This window comes from Plasmodium coatneyi, chromosome 12 (genome assembly GCF_001680005.1).
Source record: "Plasmodium coatneyi strain Hackeri chromosome 12, complete sequence".
Taxonomy (NCBI): Eukaryota; Apicomplexa; class Aconoidasida; order Haemosporida; family Plasmodiidae; genus Plasmodium; species Plasmodium coatneyi.
Window position 1 is genome coordinate 3,325,713 of NC_033567.1, and position 14,184 is coordinate 3,339,896.

The 14,184-nt window shown below is 40.1% G+C and overlaps 4 protein-coding genes across 4 annotated transcripts; 1 reads left to right on the forward strand and 3 right to left on the reverse strand.

Moving 5' to 3' along the window:
* Positions 1–541: 541 nt before the first annotated feature.
* PCOAH_00044230 (Derlin) lies at positions 542–2,136 on the forward strand (the record flags this gene model as incomplete). Its single annotated transcript, XM_020061207.1, has 6 exons — positions 542–694; positions 914–987; positions 1,219–1,312; positions 1,502–1,641; positions 1,768–1,920; positions 2,109–2,136. The coding sequence occupies 6 exons, from the start codon at positions 542–544 to the stop codon at positions 2,134–2,136; spliced, it is 642 nt and encodes a 213-aa protein (XP_019916475.1).
* Positions 2,137–3,148: 1,012 nt separating this feature from the next.
* On the reverse strand, positions 3,149–5,374 carry PCOAH_00044240 (Zinc finger protein; the record flags this gene model as incomplete). Its single annotated transcript, XM_020061208.1, has 1 exon — positions 3,149–5,374. The coding sequence occupies one exon, from the start codon at positions 5,372–5,374 to the stop codon at positions 3,149–3,151; it is 2,226 nt and encodes a 741-aa protein (XP_019916195.1).
* Positions 5,375–11,196: 5,822 nt separating this feature from the next.
* On the reverse strand, positions 11,197–12,237 carry PCOAH_00044250 (Leucine-rich repeat protein; the record flags this gene model as incomplete). The annotated part of the gene is made up of 3 exons (XM_020061209.1): positions 11,197–11,320; positions 11,448–11,995; positions 12,157–12,237. 3 exons carry the CDS (start codon positions 12,235–12,237, stop codon positions 11,197–11,199), a joined length of 753 nt encoding a protein of 250 aa, XP_019916489.1.
* An 876-nt stretch (positions 12,238–13,113) lies between these two features.
* On the reverse strand, positions 13,114–13,779 carry PCOAH_00044260 (Uncharacterized protein; the record flags this gene model as incomplete). Its single annotated transcript, XM_020061210.1, has 1 exon — positions 13,114–13,779. The coding sequence occupies one exon, from the start codon at positions 13,777–13,779 to the stop codon at positions 13,114–13,116; it is 666 nt and encodes a 221-aa protein (XP_019916662.1).
* Between the last annotated feature and the right edge of the window lie 405 nt (positions 13,780–14,184).

Genomic DNA, 14,184 nt, shown 5'->3' on the forward strand with positions numbered 1-14,184 from the left:
TCAATTTAAGTGGCCAATTTCCGACTTACCATTCTTTCGTAAAGGCGTTTTGTTTTGTTTTATTTTATTTTTTTTTTTTTTTGGCCATGATAAGGAATCCCAAAGGGGGGGAGAGTTGGAGTATCCAATTGTTATGTGTGCACAAAAGGACACGTACATTATGTACATATACACATGAGTCAAGCGGAAATGCGAAAATTTTCCCTGTTTTTTGCGCCAAAGGGACTAAATGCGTGTTTTGACATGTTTTCTCTCGCTACGTAAAGACGATTAAAAAAGGGAAGGTGCGGCAGAAAGGAATAGCAAAAACTGGGCAAAAACCATACGCAGCGGATTAGCAGAAGCTCGACACGCCTGGTGAATCGTCCCCAAGGGTTAGCAGTCCAAACGAGCAGTGAATAACCCTCACGTGTAGCAATTCGATCAAACGTGGGGCAATCCTTACGAACAGCGAGAATTCCCCTACGAGCTGCTACCTGTGAGACGCTTGGCCAAAGGCCTCAATTGACCTTCCGATCAGTCAACAGAAGTATAGCGGAAAATGGTTCAGTTGGGTGAGCTTCTCGGCACAATTCCGCTAATAACTCGCTTATACCTTATCCTCTCCTCCATTTTGATGGTCCTATGTTCCCTGGACGTAATATCTCCCTTGAGCTTATACCTAAATTGGAACTTAGTCTTGACTGAGCATCAGGTAGTGATGAAAAAAGGGGGCACTAAACATTACACCTGAGTAGTTTAGAAACGAACTTGTGTTCGTTTTTTCCCCTTATACCTGATTTATTCTTACCGTCTGTGTGTCCTCCTCACATGTGACACTGGTTGAGTTACTTCTCCATGTGCAAAACATGCATTACGTAATATACATGCAAAGGGGCAAAATACATTTCACCCCCTGACCTTTCCAATACAGTACTGGAGACTCATCACCTGCTTCTTGTACTTCGGGTCCTTCGGGCTTCATTTTTTTTGGGATGCCTACGTTCTGTAATTACAGCAACATGAGAGAGGAAACGCGAAAATGCCCCACCAGGGGTAGTACATATAAACCTATTCGCGTTCACACATGTAGATATGTCTGCTTCCACCACTAACACACACACACTGACATTTACCCATAGTGAACACGATGAGCAAATTAAGATAACTTTAAAATTAACGCCTTTTTCGTAACCACTGTTCCATGAGCAAAACGATATGCACTTTCTTTCCCTACAGAATATACTACTGCAGCTCACTGGAAGATGTTACCTTTAGGAATAACTCGGCCGACTTCCTCTGGATGATTATTGTGTCATGCATGATGTTGCTGGTATGTGCATGCGGCGTACGAAAGTGTTGCGGTTAAACGTGGGCCGCTCAGCGTAGGATTATCTCTTTAGAGAGATGCACACGTTGTGGGAAGATGAACAATATTAAGGAGGACCCCTCAGGGGATAAGAAGCAAATGATTTTTTTTTTTTCCTCATTTTTCCCCCCTTTTTTTCTTCCCCCACTGCAGGCCGTTTCGTACATTTTCGGAGGGGTGTACTTTTACAGCAGCTGCATAATAAATGTGATCACCTATGTGTGGAGCAAGAACAATTCTTCGGCGCGCCTGACCATTTTTTTTTTCACCATAAAGGCGTCCTACCTTCCGTGGTACGTCCCATCGCAGGAGCGTGTAGACATAGCAACGATGTATCGTGGCAACAAGAAAATAGCATTATAACGAAAGCAACATGACAGACCTCATACCTCCGTCCCCCCTTTTTTTTCCCCCCACAGGGTGCTAACCTTGCTCTCCCTAATTGTCGACTACAACTCGAATGATAACTTTTTTGGTATTCTAGTGGGACATATCTACTTCTTCTTCACGAACGTATTCCCCCTCATGCCCGTCGCCAAGAACACGCAAATTTTTAAAACCCCCCAAATTTTGTAAGCAAAGAAATAAAAATTAAAAGGAAAATTAAAAAATGGGCACAGATAGCCACAGTCTTAGCTTAGCACTTTTACCTTGCCGGTCATAATTTTTTTATTCTGGCTAGCTATTTTGTGATAATATTGTGACAATTTTGTGACAATTTTGACATTTTTTTTTTTTTTTTTTTTTTTTTACCGTTCAGGAAATGGCTGCTCAAGCAGGAGCAGTAAACACGTGTGATTCTCCCAATTGCAGAAATTACACAACGTGGTGTTTGTTTTTAAAATTAAAATTATGGGGGACCTCGCTTCGTCGTTTTATGCAGACATCGATTCGCTTCTCCACAGAATGATGATGCTTGTATAATTAAAGTAGTTTGTTTTTATGTAAATTTTTTAAGTGATGTGCGTGCATGCGTGTTACGTGTTACGTGTGTGCTCCTGCCGGGAGGGGCTTATGTCTTTGGCCACATGCCAGCACGCACCAGCCTCCATTCAGTGGTGAAGATAAAGATTGATGAAGCAACTGCGTAACACTGAAACGGTGTTACAACGAAGAGGTGCTACGCCGAAGCGGTGTGCTGCTTGTCCCAACCCCTTTTTTTCTTTTTTTTTTTGTTAATCCTGTAATTTTAAACTTTTTTTTTTAGCAAAATTCAATTAAAAAAGTTAGTTTAATGGATCATTTATAAATACAAATTTTACACATGAACTGATTAATAATAACTATTATTTAAAAGATGATTCACTTTTCGTTAAAATAAGGAATGTAAAAACTAAAAAAAAAAAAAACGTACTTAAATGAGGAAAAACAAATAAACAAAAGAACAAGCCATGCATATTTGCGCGTCCATGTGTTTGTCAAGCTGGTCATTTTAATTTCTCCATTTTTTATAGTGCATGGTGTGCACGCTTTTGGGATTTCTTTTTTTTTTTTTTTTTTTTAATGTGAAAAAATGGTGAGTACATTACGATAACGAATGGGCAACACTCATTTGTGTGTTTTGGACAGACCGCTTGCCGTGCCGTTACTGGGTAGAATCTTCCTAATATTTATGTCTAACGTGCGACACGCTGTGAAAATACAAAAAAACAGAAACAAAGAAAAACGCGCAACGGAAAATCAGCACAGCATTATTTTTTTTTTCCCCTCTCTAGCTTGCTTAACACATATGTTCACCACTTTACCCATTCGTTGCCTCCGCCTTTTCCTTCAAATTGAGCAGAAAGCATCCCCCCGATATTATTCAGAAAGAAAGGAAAAGAAAGACATGAATGGCTGCTGCGACAAAATTTTATCTGCGTTTTCTTTCGTTTCTCCAAAGTTGAAATTGCCTTTGCTTAAGTTGTAATAGTCCAAAAAATGGGGGTCGTCTTTGGCGTTTTCGCCATCGTTATTGGCGTTGTCCCCTTCTCCGTTCGTGCTAGCCATTTCGTTGTTACTTATGTTGGGCATTCCGCTTATCTCGTTGGCTACATCATTCATGGTGCTTAACTGATGGGTTAAAATTTTCCTCTTCACGTTAAACAGATCCATGTCCTTTTTACCAATGGGGTAATTCTCTGCCTGTTGGTCCTGATATAGGTGCATCATCATGTAGGTATCCCCCACAACGTCTGCGGTGTTTGCATCCGGCAAGTTTTCCCTTTTGCTCTCTAAGTGGAGTTTCATTTTGCTCAATAATGCGTCCTTCGTAGTGGCAACTTGAATCGTATCGTTCATGTTTTCCTCCTTCATCGTTGGTGTAATTTCTCCGTTTTTCTGCTCCGCCTGTTTATTTGCACTCGTTTCTTCCTTGCTAAACGGTTCCCCCATAAACGTGTTGGTTTCTAACGTGGCAGCGGAGTCCTTCACCTCTTCCGTCCCTATGTCCGTAATCTTAGACATATCAAAAGAGAACTGTTTGTTCCTGTTGCAAATGTCGCTCTTCATCCTATCGGTGGTTCTCTTCAATTTTAATATTCTGTTAAATTCCACAACGCGAACAATTTCGTAAGTAATTTTGGCAATGTTATCCCACTGTTCTGGGGAGAAGACTAAATTGCCTTTCATGATTCGCTCATATAGATTTTTGAGACACCTGATTATTTCTAGCAGGTTGACTTCGCTGGTGTTTTGCTCCTCCTCCGCGTGGTGTACGCTGCAGCCTGGTTTATGGTGGACGCTTCCATCGTCATTCCGTTCGTTGCTCGCACTGCTACAGTTGCAGTTGCAGTGGTAGTTGTAGTGAGCCTTGGTGTCACCAATCTCGTCGTCACCCCCGTTCGGGAGCAGCGTGTTCATGAGGTAATTGTCCAGGTCGTCCTCATCATCCTCCACCACGTCATCACTTGTAACGTCATGTTCGTTGAAGTTTATTTCGTGAGCAGCGGTACTACAGCTAGAATAATTCTGCTTCATTTTTAGCATATTAAAATGCTTGTTCCAGTTATTGTTGGGGTGAAGTCCATCGGTGACTTGGGTCGACATGCTAGACTTCACCGATGAGCGATTCTCTCCTTTGTCCATATTACCCCCCACGAATTCGCTATAATGAGTGCACGACAAACTATTTGGAGAGGACTTCCCCATGTTGATGCTCCCCCCGTGAGTCTGAACGCCCAGCATGTGGTTGTCAAAATTGGTGAAGGAACTAATGGGGTAACTCAATCCCCCCTTGGAGAAGGCAGAAAAATGGTCCATGGCATTTTCCTCACTAAATATGATTCTGCTTTTTTTTAAATCTTCCTCCGAGGAGTTGTTCCCAAAATTTTGGCTAAACGAGAGGGTGAGTTTTTTCCCAGGGTTACTCTTGTATGCATCTGTGTTGTTATGAGGAAGAGAATCAATGGAGGAGTACGGAGTTGGCATCATACAGTTGTTCATTTTGGAAAAGGGTGCACTGTCAAAAAATTTCAGATGGTCCGTCAACTTCATATCATTGCGCTTTTTAGATGAAAGAACATTTTTCACGTATCTGTCTCCACCACTTATGTTTCCATTTGTCTTAGTCGTTATGTCAATTTTATCCACAATGATTACGTTGGGGATACTGGGGATGCTAATTCCGTTGGTGAAGGGCAGTTTATATGTTCCTGGAATTCTAGTCTCTGCCAAACCGTGAATAAATGGACAATAGTACGTGTTGCAGGATCCTTTTTTATAATCTTCACACCGCTTCGTTTTATAATACAAAGGATGGTACAAAATTTCTTCCGCTGAGTGAGCGAAGGGGCATTCTCCACCTCGAAGACAGAGACTGTTGATCGAACCGTCGGCCTTGGTCTCCACATCTGGACACATGACTGTTATGTATCGAATGAAGGATGAATCACTCAAATAGAATGGGCAGCGTCTGTTCCAAAATTCGTTGTGGCTGTACTGGCATCTGTCTATTCCAAAGTTGCATCCTCCGTTTAGTAGCCTCTTGCACTGCTTCGTCCTGAAACGACTCAGGTCCTCCTCGCTCAGAAGCGTGGCATACACCATGGTGGGGGGAGAGGCGGATAGGGAAGCAAAGCGGAAGACAGCAACTGTTCACGCTTATCGCACGGGCGAACAGCGGAAAAATGGACCAAGAGAAATGCAGACACGAAAACCTCCTCGCGTCGAGGCGGATTCCCCACGTTGTATAGTCGGGAGAAGTGGGCCCAAAAAAATGAAATAAAAAAATAAAGTATAACAAAAAGGGGAAAGGCGACAGTTAAAGCAAAAATTATATTATTCAAAAAATAAATTTTATAATACGCTAAGGTGTGATGAGACAACACGCAGGAGTGACAAAAAAGGGAATTCTCTTTTTTCACAAATGTTCAATTAAAAATAAAGCTTAGAGGGCGAGTATTTAAAATGGGTAGGGGGAAAACTTGTAAAGAAACAAAATTGTGCAAACATAAAACGACGTGGACAGCTCGGCAAAGTGGCCGTGTAGAATGATGAGCGCCGTCAAACTAAAATGTTCTTCCTTTTGGTAATTCACGGTCGGACATGCAGTTTCGTATGCACATGGGTAGATATTCACCCAAGCGTATTTATTCAAAAAGTATGCAGAGCACTTCACGTGAGAATGAAATGGGGCTACTCCTAAACCAAGTGGTAGGAACGCGGGGTGGTGAGCAAAAGTTCACAACACACATACGAGAGTGTCTACATGCATATATGTACAATCTGTCTTGTGAAAAAAAAAAAAAAAAAAGCGGATAATTGTCAGATAATAATTAGAGATTTAATTCTATCATTAATGAAAATAAAAATAGGCGTAGAAGCAGCGGTACAATAACAACCATGTAAACAAAAAAGGTGTTATCGAAGGGAAAAATAAAAAAAAATTGCTTCTTCTATTTTTAAAGGCGCATGATAGAAATGTCCATAAGGAGGACAGAATCAATCTGAGAGCTGCGAATTGAAACGCACCGCAGAAGTAATAAATAAAAAAACAAGCGGTTCACAAAAAATTCAAAAATTAAAGAGCCAAATTATAAATTAAGTCTACTCGTTGTAAAGCACTAACGCCGAGCGATGGACGGACATGTGAAATAAAAATATGAAGACGCTTTTGCACAATTTTTACTTACTGAAAAACGAATTATAAAGCAAAATTCGAGTGAATAAAAAAATAAATTTTATTTTCGGTCGCATGTGTTTCACTGCGGCGGTAAATCATGTGCTGTTAAAAAAAAAAATAAATAAATGTTTTGTCTTCTTTTTAGCATAAAAAAAAAAAAGACTTAATTTGGTAGGATGCGTCGAGGGAGATAAGCACATAAGAAGATACACGACGCGTAGGGAAAAAACGTCTAACATGGGTATGCACATGTAGACGAAGCAAACACATGCATACGTTTGTAAAAAAAAGAATTTTAAAAATGGAACAAAGGTCAACGTAAACAGGTGGTCAACTCCACTAGGTTAGTTTTCGTTTTCCTCTCTTCCCTTTGTTTCTTCTTTTTTTTATGAGCCCTCTTCCTTTTATCATCTACATGCAGGCAAAATTAACCAATGCAGTGCATCTGCAGTTATGGCAATGTTGCAATCGATGGTTAGGTACACTTTGGGGATCGCATGCGCCCTCTTCGTTTAAAGTCGCAAATGATGAACAAGGGAAAGTGGGTATAGATGCAGGTAGCACAAATACTTACGGACGCGCGGACGGCCAAAGAAGTGCAGTAGGATGAATCTGCTTTGGGAACTGCGCAGTGAAGGCAATTCGGGGGGGTGTAAGTTTGCACATGTGCAAATGTACACATATAACGAAGAGGGTGTAGGACAGATGAGTACTCTACCGGTGTATGTATATTTATTTTTCTTTTTTTTATTAAAAATAAATTAAAATGCATAATTAAATATTAACAAATTGAAAAATAAATCCATATGGTCTTAGTAATAAAAAAAAAAAAAAAATGACATTAAAAGTTTTTTTTTTTTTTTCTGTAGGCCACTGGGATGTGATAGGGGCCAAGCGAAAGTAAAACGAATTTACAGAAAAGGTAGGGAAAGCAAATCAACATAAAGTGAATGTAAAATTAAAGCGAAATGATGAGGGTGGGAACAAACTGAACGCAGAGATGAACGATTGGCAAACATGTAATGATGAGGGGGGGCCATATACTAAGACATGTGCCGCCAACTCTGTTAGTGATTGGGGGTTAAAAATTAACAAATAAATTCTTCAAACTTTTTAAACATTACTTTTTTTTTTTTTTTTTTTTTTTTTTTGTACATGTAAATTTTTCACAATAGAAGGAGGTGTATAATTGGAGGTGCGCACACTTGTACGTGCGCGTGAACAGGGGCACATAAACACATCTGTCCGTTTCTGTACGAGTGTGTATACATTTGCGTGTGATGGAGTTACACACAGATTAAGTGTGGTTCCAATTTCGTGGGACGGGAAATGAACAAGGGCAAATTAAATGGACGAAAAAAAAGGAAACAAACACGTATAGAAAAGCAATCACATGTAGAAAACAGTCACATGTAGAACGCAATCACCGTGAAGGTGGTCACTCCAAGCACTCGTGGTCGTAGTGACGATTAATGGAACATGGCACGATGCAAAGGGCGTATACTAAATCTAAAATTCTGTTAAAAAAAAAAAAATTATTACGCTTTTTTAAGCTCTTAGACTTCTTTAAACTTTTTAGACTTCTGTAAACTTTTTAAACTTTTATAAACTTTTTAAAAATCTTGTTGGCATCATTTTAAACTTTTTGAACTTATTGAACTTTTTAAACATTTTAACGTCATTTAAAATTTGACTTTGCAAAAGAAACAAAAAATTGATTACCCCGTGAAACGCGAGCTGTGAATCTAGGTGGATTCACCACGGGGTAAGTTGCAGGGAGGCTAAAAAAAAGCAAATAAAAAAAAAACGAAACGGAAACGACCGGGAACAAAGTGATTAATTTGTTTGTCAAACGGGTTGGTGGTCGGTTCACGACGCGCCGGAAGGACGGAGCGGGTAAGTAGATGAGCACACGAACAGCAGCCACGCGTGCCCCTGGGACGTTCACGACGCAAATATAAAGGTATATAGACGCAACGGAAATTACAGAGGTGCTAATTTAAATGGTGCTCCGTGTTCCCGAACACGGAATGAAGCGCACGTGCAGTTGGCAAAAAAAAAAAAAAAAAAACACGTGGATGACGTAACAACAGCGCCAGATTGTAGTGCATAAATGCTAGACGCGAAAAATTAAATTTAATTAAATTAACCTGAATTAGGGAAAATTAATTAAAAGTGTGAGCGACGAAAAAAAATAAACAAAAAGAAATGAAAATAAAAAAAAAAAAAAAGGAAATAGATAGAGGTGCAATTCGCTCTGCAACGGAATTGTACTGACGCATCTGCACGGCAAATTCGCTAAAGCGAAGCAGGACAGGTTGACGCCCATCGAAATGAAAAAAAACGAATGAATCCCCTTAGACAAATCCGTTGTAGAATTTGTGTCATGCGCGTGATGCGTCCATACACACATGAACGAGTTAGACGCTCTTTTCTTTTGCATTTCCGCGTCGTCCAATTTGGGCAAAAAAGGAAAAAAAAAAAAAATTACACTCTTAAAGTGCACTATAATTCTTCGCACAAAAAAGGGAAAAAAACTTCATCGAAAAACTTCATCAAAAAAAAAATTTCACACGAGAAGTCCACGTGGGTCATCACCCAAGAGTTGCGGAGGAAGGGCAAGATGATATGTGTGTAATCGTATGCGAAGTACGCTATACGTGTAGCACATTCTCACATTTACGTATATACGCTACTTTCCAACACGTATGTTATGATCGCATAGTACGCCTTCAAAGGGGCGTGAACTCGTACAAATACATGTTAAAAGAAACACTCGCCACAACGACGAGGTAAAAAAGGCAAAACGCATATACAAAATTTTGCGCGCGGAAAGAGCAGCTGTTCGTTCGGTCCACTTGGACATAATTTTGTTTTTTATTTTGTCCTCAATTTGAAGTGAAGTGTGGAAAAGGCGAAAGTGGCGAATGTAACAAAAATGACAAAAGAAGTGAAAAATGAAATTGCCAATTTGGCACACCTCCAAATTTGCCAAACAACCTACACACTATCGCGTTGCGGTCTGCCGCTTGACCCCTTTACGCGTCGGAGGCAGGTCTAAATTTGCAAACGACTGGTCCGGCAAAAAGGTCAGTTCATTTCGTGTTTATCAGAATTGAACTGATCATTAAGGAATATATATATATATTCGTATATATAGCTAAAATGAATCACATTCTGTACTCACCAGTTATGCGAATTTTACGCTCCTGTTGGAATAAAGCAAAATGGAAAAAAAGACGCAACATTTGGACTCTTCACACCTGACCGAGGAGAGTGTATGTGCGGTATTACATATGCCCATAAAAAAGGGATGATAAAACCCGCATGTATATGCCTATGGTGTACGCCTTTATAAGATTATGTCCATGCAACTGGCATAACACCGAGCTTTATTTAAAATGCCACTCGACTATGTATATAAAGGTTTGCTCATCGAAAATGTATAATAAGGGGTGAGTGCATATGTACACACATATCCTGGAAGGAAATATTTATTAAAATTTACAACACATTGTTATATGATTAATTCTACATGCGCTTGTCTGTCCCCCCTCACATGTTCCACAGTAATTCCAGTTGTGCGGCTCAAATAAAAGGTGAGAAAAACAAACAGTTGTTTTACTCCAAATTGGAGCTCAACAAAATCGCTTTTTTTTTTTTTTTTTTAATTTTTCACACATGAAAGCAAAATAAAGTATATCCCTCGTGTGACGAAAAAAATTCTCTCTTCTCATTTGTATCCTTCTTAATGTTTTTATGTGTATACTTTACGTGGTCTACTAAGTTGACACTTGTTCGTTCATATGTCTGCAGCATTTTTTATAAATGCTGTCTGGGGAAGCAAAACAACAGTTCGTCCAAGTGTGTGGTCAGCTTTGGAAGCGACGGCACAAATAATGAAAAAAAAAAAAGACGAATGAACGAACAAATTGTCGCATTTTTTTTGTGCCAAAAATATGGCGTTGCTTTTTTTTATTTTTGGCTTATGGCAAATAATTTTGTCGGAAAAAAAAAAAAAAGGAGGCACTCATTTGCTTGCGCGTATGAGGTACTCCATCCTTCGTCCGCTTTTACACACATATTGGGGAGAACAGACAATTCTGAAGTTATCCAATCAGATGTTCACCTGTTCTGTTTTTATGTCGCCATTATAAGCGCAACAGAAAATCAAATAGTAGACAACTTTTTGCGTTTATTTGTTTTTAAGGAAAAGCCAATTTTTACTTCACACATGCTGACGTGACACAACATGCACAATTGAGGCAAATAAAATTTGGCACTTAATTTTGTGGCCACAAAAAAGGATACAATTTTGCTGTGTAGACCACTTCTTTTCGTTGCCATCCCCAAGGGGGAATTATTAAAAAAAATGGAAAAAGCATGAGTCTTTTTCGCGCCCCCATGCATGTGACATTTTCACCTGGTTCGTTATTAAAATTGAAGGAAGTATGATATCTGCACCTTGTTTTAGCAAAAATGTGAATAAGGAAAATCATTACCGAGGTAGACAAAAAAAGTTAGCTGGGTGGTGATTTACGTGTGTATGCTTTCTCCAAGTGCTTTTTTTTTTTTGGGGGGGGGGATTAATATGAGAAGAGGAAGTACGCTCGGGGGGTCACAAAGTCGCTAAAACTGTTGTGAGCGAAATGGAGGCATTCTCACGCAGTAATATGGTATCTTGGTAACGTGGCAAGATTTACAAAACAAAGGAAGGCGCCACTGCTGTGGGTTTGTCTGGCCAACTTCACGCCAAATTGAACTTATACTTGTGCGTGTTAAACGCGATCTCTGATTTGTTCCTCTCAACTTTTGTGATGTCGTAAAAATCCAGGGACTTTATTTGGGGCAGGTAGTGAATAACAAAGGGGCTGCAAAGTGGGAAGGTGAAACAACGCAACTATTGCTATATGAAAAAAGAAGGGAGCTGTTCGAAGGAATTGCTTGGGGGAAACGCGTAAACACCGAAGACGCTCTTTATATGCGCCATTTGTTTACCGATAGAACTTGCCGCAGATATCCATAACGGGGTTATTCTCCACAGTGAGTTTTTTTAATTTAGACAGAGAAGCCAACTTTTGAATTTCGCTCATACTCTCTATCTTATTTGAATGCAAGTACAACACTTTTAGGTTACTTAGGCAAAGCAAATGCTCTCCCACTTCGACCAGGTCATTGAATGATATGTCCAGACAAATGATTCCTGAGTAGTAGTCGCCCAACATTTGCGTACCCTTCTGTTGGTAGATGTAATGTAGGAGGTCCTTTAACAACTCTGTGCTTTCTAACTTGTTATTATTTATGTTTAAAATTTTCTTATTTGTGGAAAAATTAATTTCTTTGTTATTATGCTTGTAAATCATTTTCTGCATTTCGTCTACATCTTTCTTCTTGTAGTTTATTATTTGGTTTGTGCCTGCCCATATTTTGGCTGTTTTTTCAAGGTGGATGTATTTTTCCACTCTTTGGCTCTCTTCATTGTTCACGTTTTCGCTGAGGCTTTTCCTTTTTTCGGAGCTGTCCGATTCTTCATTGGATTCTCCGCTCTGGGGGTGGAGGGTTCATCATGTAAACGGGGCTAGTGCAAAGCATCAACTGAAGTGTTGTCCTTCGTGGGGACTGTTCATACTTTACGCGTGGTGTCCGAGAGGGTATACTCGGATGGCACCTTTTTTGCTCTTCTGCTTCGCTCACTTTTTTACCTTACCAAAGAATCATTCGCCTGATAATATTTGAGTCCACTTCCGTACTCCTGGTAAATGGACTCCAACGAATTCAGGCTATCCATTTTGTCCAGCGGGGAGAGGCAAATATTGATCAGAACTGATGAACAGGTTGAACGGCGGTTTGTAAGCCCACTCCCCACGAGCTTGCACGGGGACGAACGTCTATGATCCGATGGGTCCCCTCCTACCCTACACAGGGAACTTCTCTAAATTCTTCCTTTTCAACAAATAAAATGGCTCACTTATGGGGGAAGAATGATTATCCCCATGTTCACGTGGAGTGCATAACGCTGTCCAAAGAGACGCACTTTAAAATGCACACGCTCGGGGTGAACCTGTCCGCTTTATGTTTCGCCGAGAGGGAAGTAAAAAGGGCTGAAAGCGACAAGTGAAACGAAGAAAGGCGAGAATGCACGCCTTGGAAATGATATGCGGTTGAGGTCACGTTCCTTCCCAACACGGGGAAGCACAAAAAAAAAAAAAAAAAAAAAAAATTATTACGAACATTGTGTGGAAAACGAAACATTCTCACAGGCGCGCATTTAAGGCAAATAAAGACACAAAAAATTTAATTAAAAATATTTTTCCCCCTTTTTTGAAGCGACGGATGGAGTAGCTAACAGGGTAAAAATAAAATAATAATAATCCAATGGAAGGAAAAAATGAAAGAGAGTGAAGAAAACACATCTTTCCACTTCTCGTATTAAATTTAAAAAGTGGCTAAGCTACTGTCTCTTTTCACCCGCTTCAAATCATTATGAACACAAAAAAAAAAAATCGCATCAGGGTTTTGATAAGGACTAAATGAGGGGGGGATGGGGAACTTCCCGCACAGGGACGTGTGAGTGAGGTCCTCCAAGTGGGACCACGCCGCGTCTTCCATCCCAGGGGGGGATGCAACTCTACACACATTTGAAGTATTTACCAAATTAGCTTCTTCAATTTACAAGTTTGGCCTTCTTCAGAAGCTTCCGCTTGATCTTTTCCGTCTCTTCAATATTTTTGAGTTTCACCTCGACGGGCAAGGGGACCTCCGTTATGCCTGTGATGCAGTTTAGCTTCTCCGTGTTACTGGCAACAGAGCTCTTAACCTTTAGGTGGTCCGACAGTTTGTACAGGTCCTTCACGGGGTCATCACCAACGCCATGACCGTCATCATCATTGGTACCAACGCTGGCAGCGTCGTTGCCGCTTTTTTTGCAATTCTTCCGCTTATCATCCTGATATAACTGATCCATATTTTTTCGAATAAAATCTTCTATGTGTGCCTCCTCAATTTCCTTCTCCGTGATATTTTTGGTGAAATGTTTTTCGTGTAGTTTATTCTCATTTTCTTCGTCCTGTGTGGCTACGTTATCACTACTTAAGTTGTCTGCATTTATTCCCTTCTTTTTTAACCTCACATATTGCAGTAATTTTAAATTTTGGGACGCTTTTAATTTATTTAATTTGCTTTCTTCCTCATCGTCCTCATCTTCGCTGTCATGATTTTTTTTTTCTTTTCCACTTCCAACGGGAGGGGCCACATTCAGTTCCTCGTCTTTGGCAAATGGTACTCTCCTCTTCCCCTTCCCATCCATTCGGACCTTCCGCTTCTTAATCATCTTGTAAAAACACCCACGGGGTGGTACAGGATGTGATACAGAATGCGGTACAGAAGGCGGTATAAAACGCGATACAAAAAGAAGTATAGAATTTGGTACAAAATGCGGTACATATTGTGGCGTCAAATGGGTTGTACCAGTACGGTTCGTTGCCTTACGCGATAAGATGAGACTGATGAGATGCTACGTTATACTATGCTGTGCTGTACTGCGTCATGTGTTTCTTTTCTTTTTTCTCAATTTTGTGCGTCTCGTCTAGTGGTTCAAAAGCTCTCCGTCCTTAACCAGGTGATCCTCTACCAGCACCCGCTCAAACGTCAACCATGTAGGGAAAAAAAATATATATATCACCTTTAGAGATGCGTATATAAATTAAATACGTGTCACAATGGTTGCGCGGAGGAG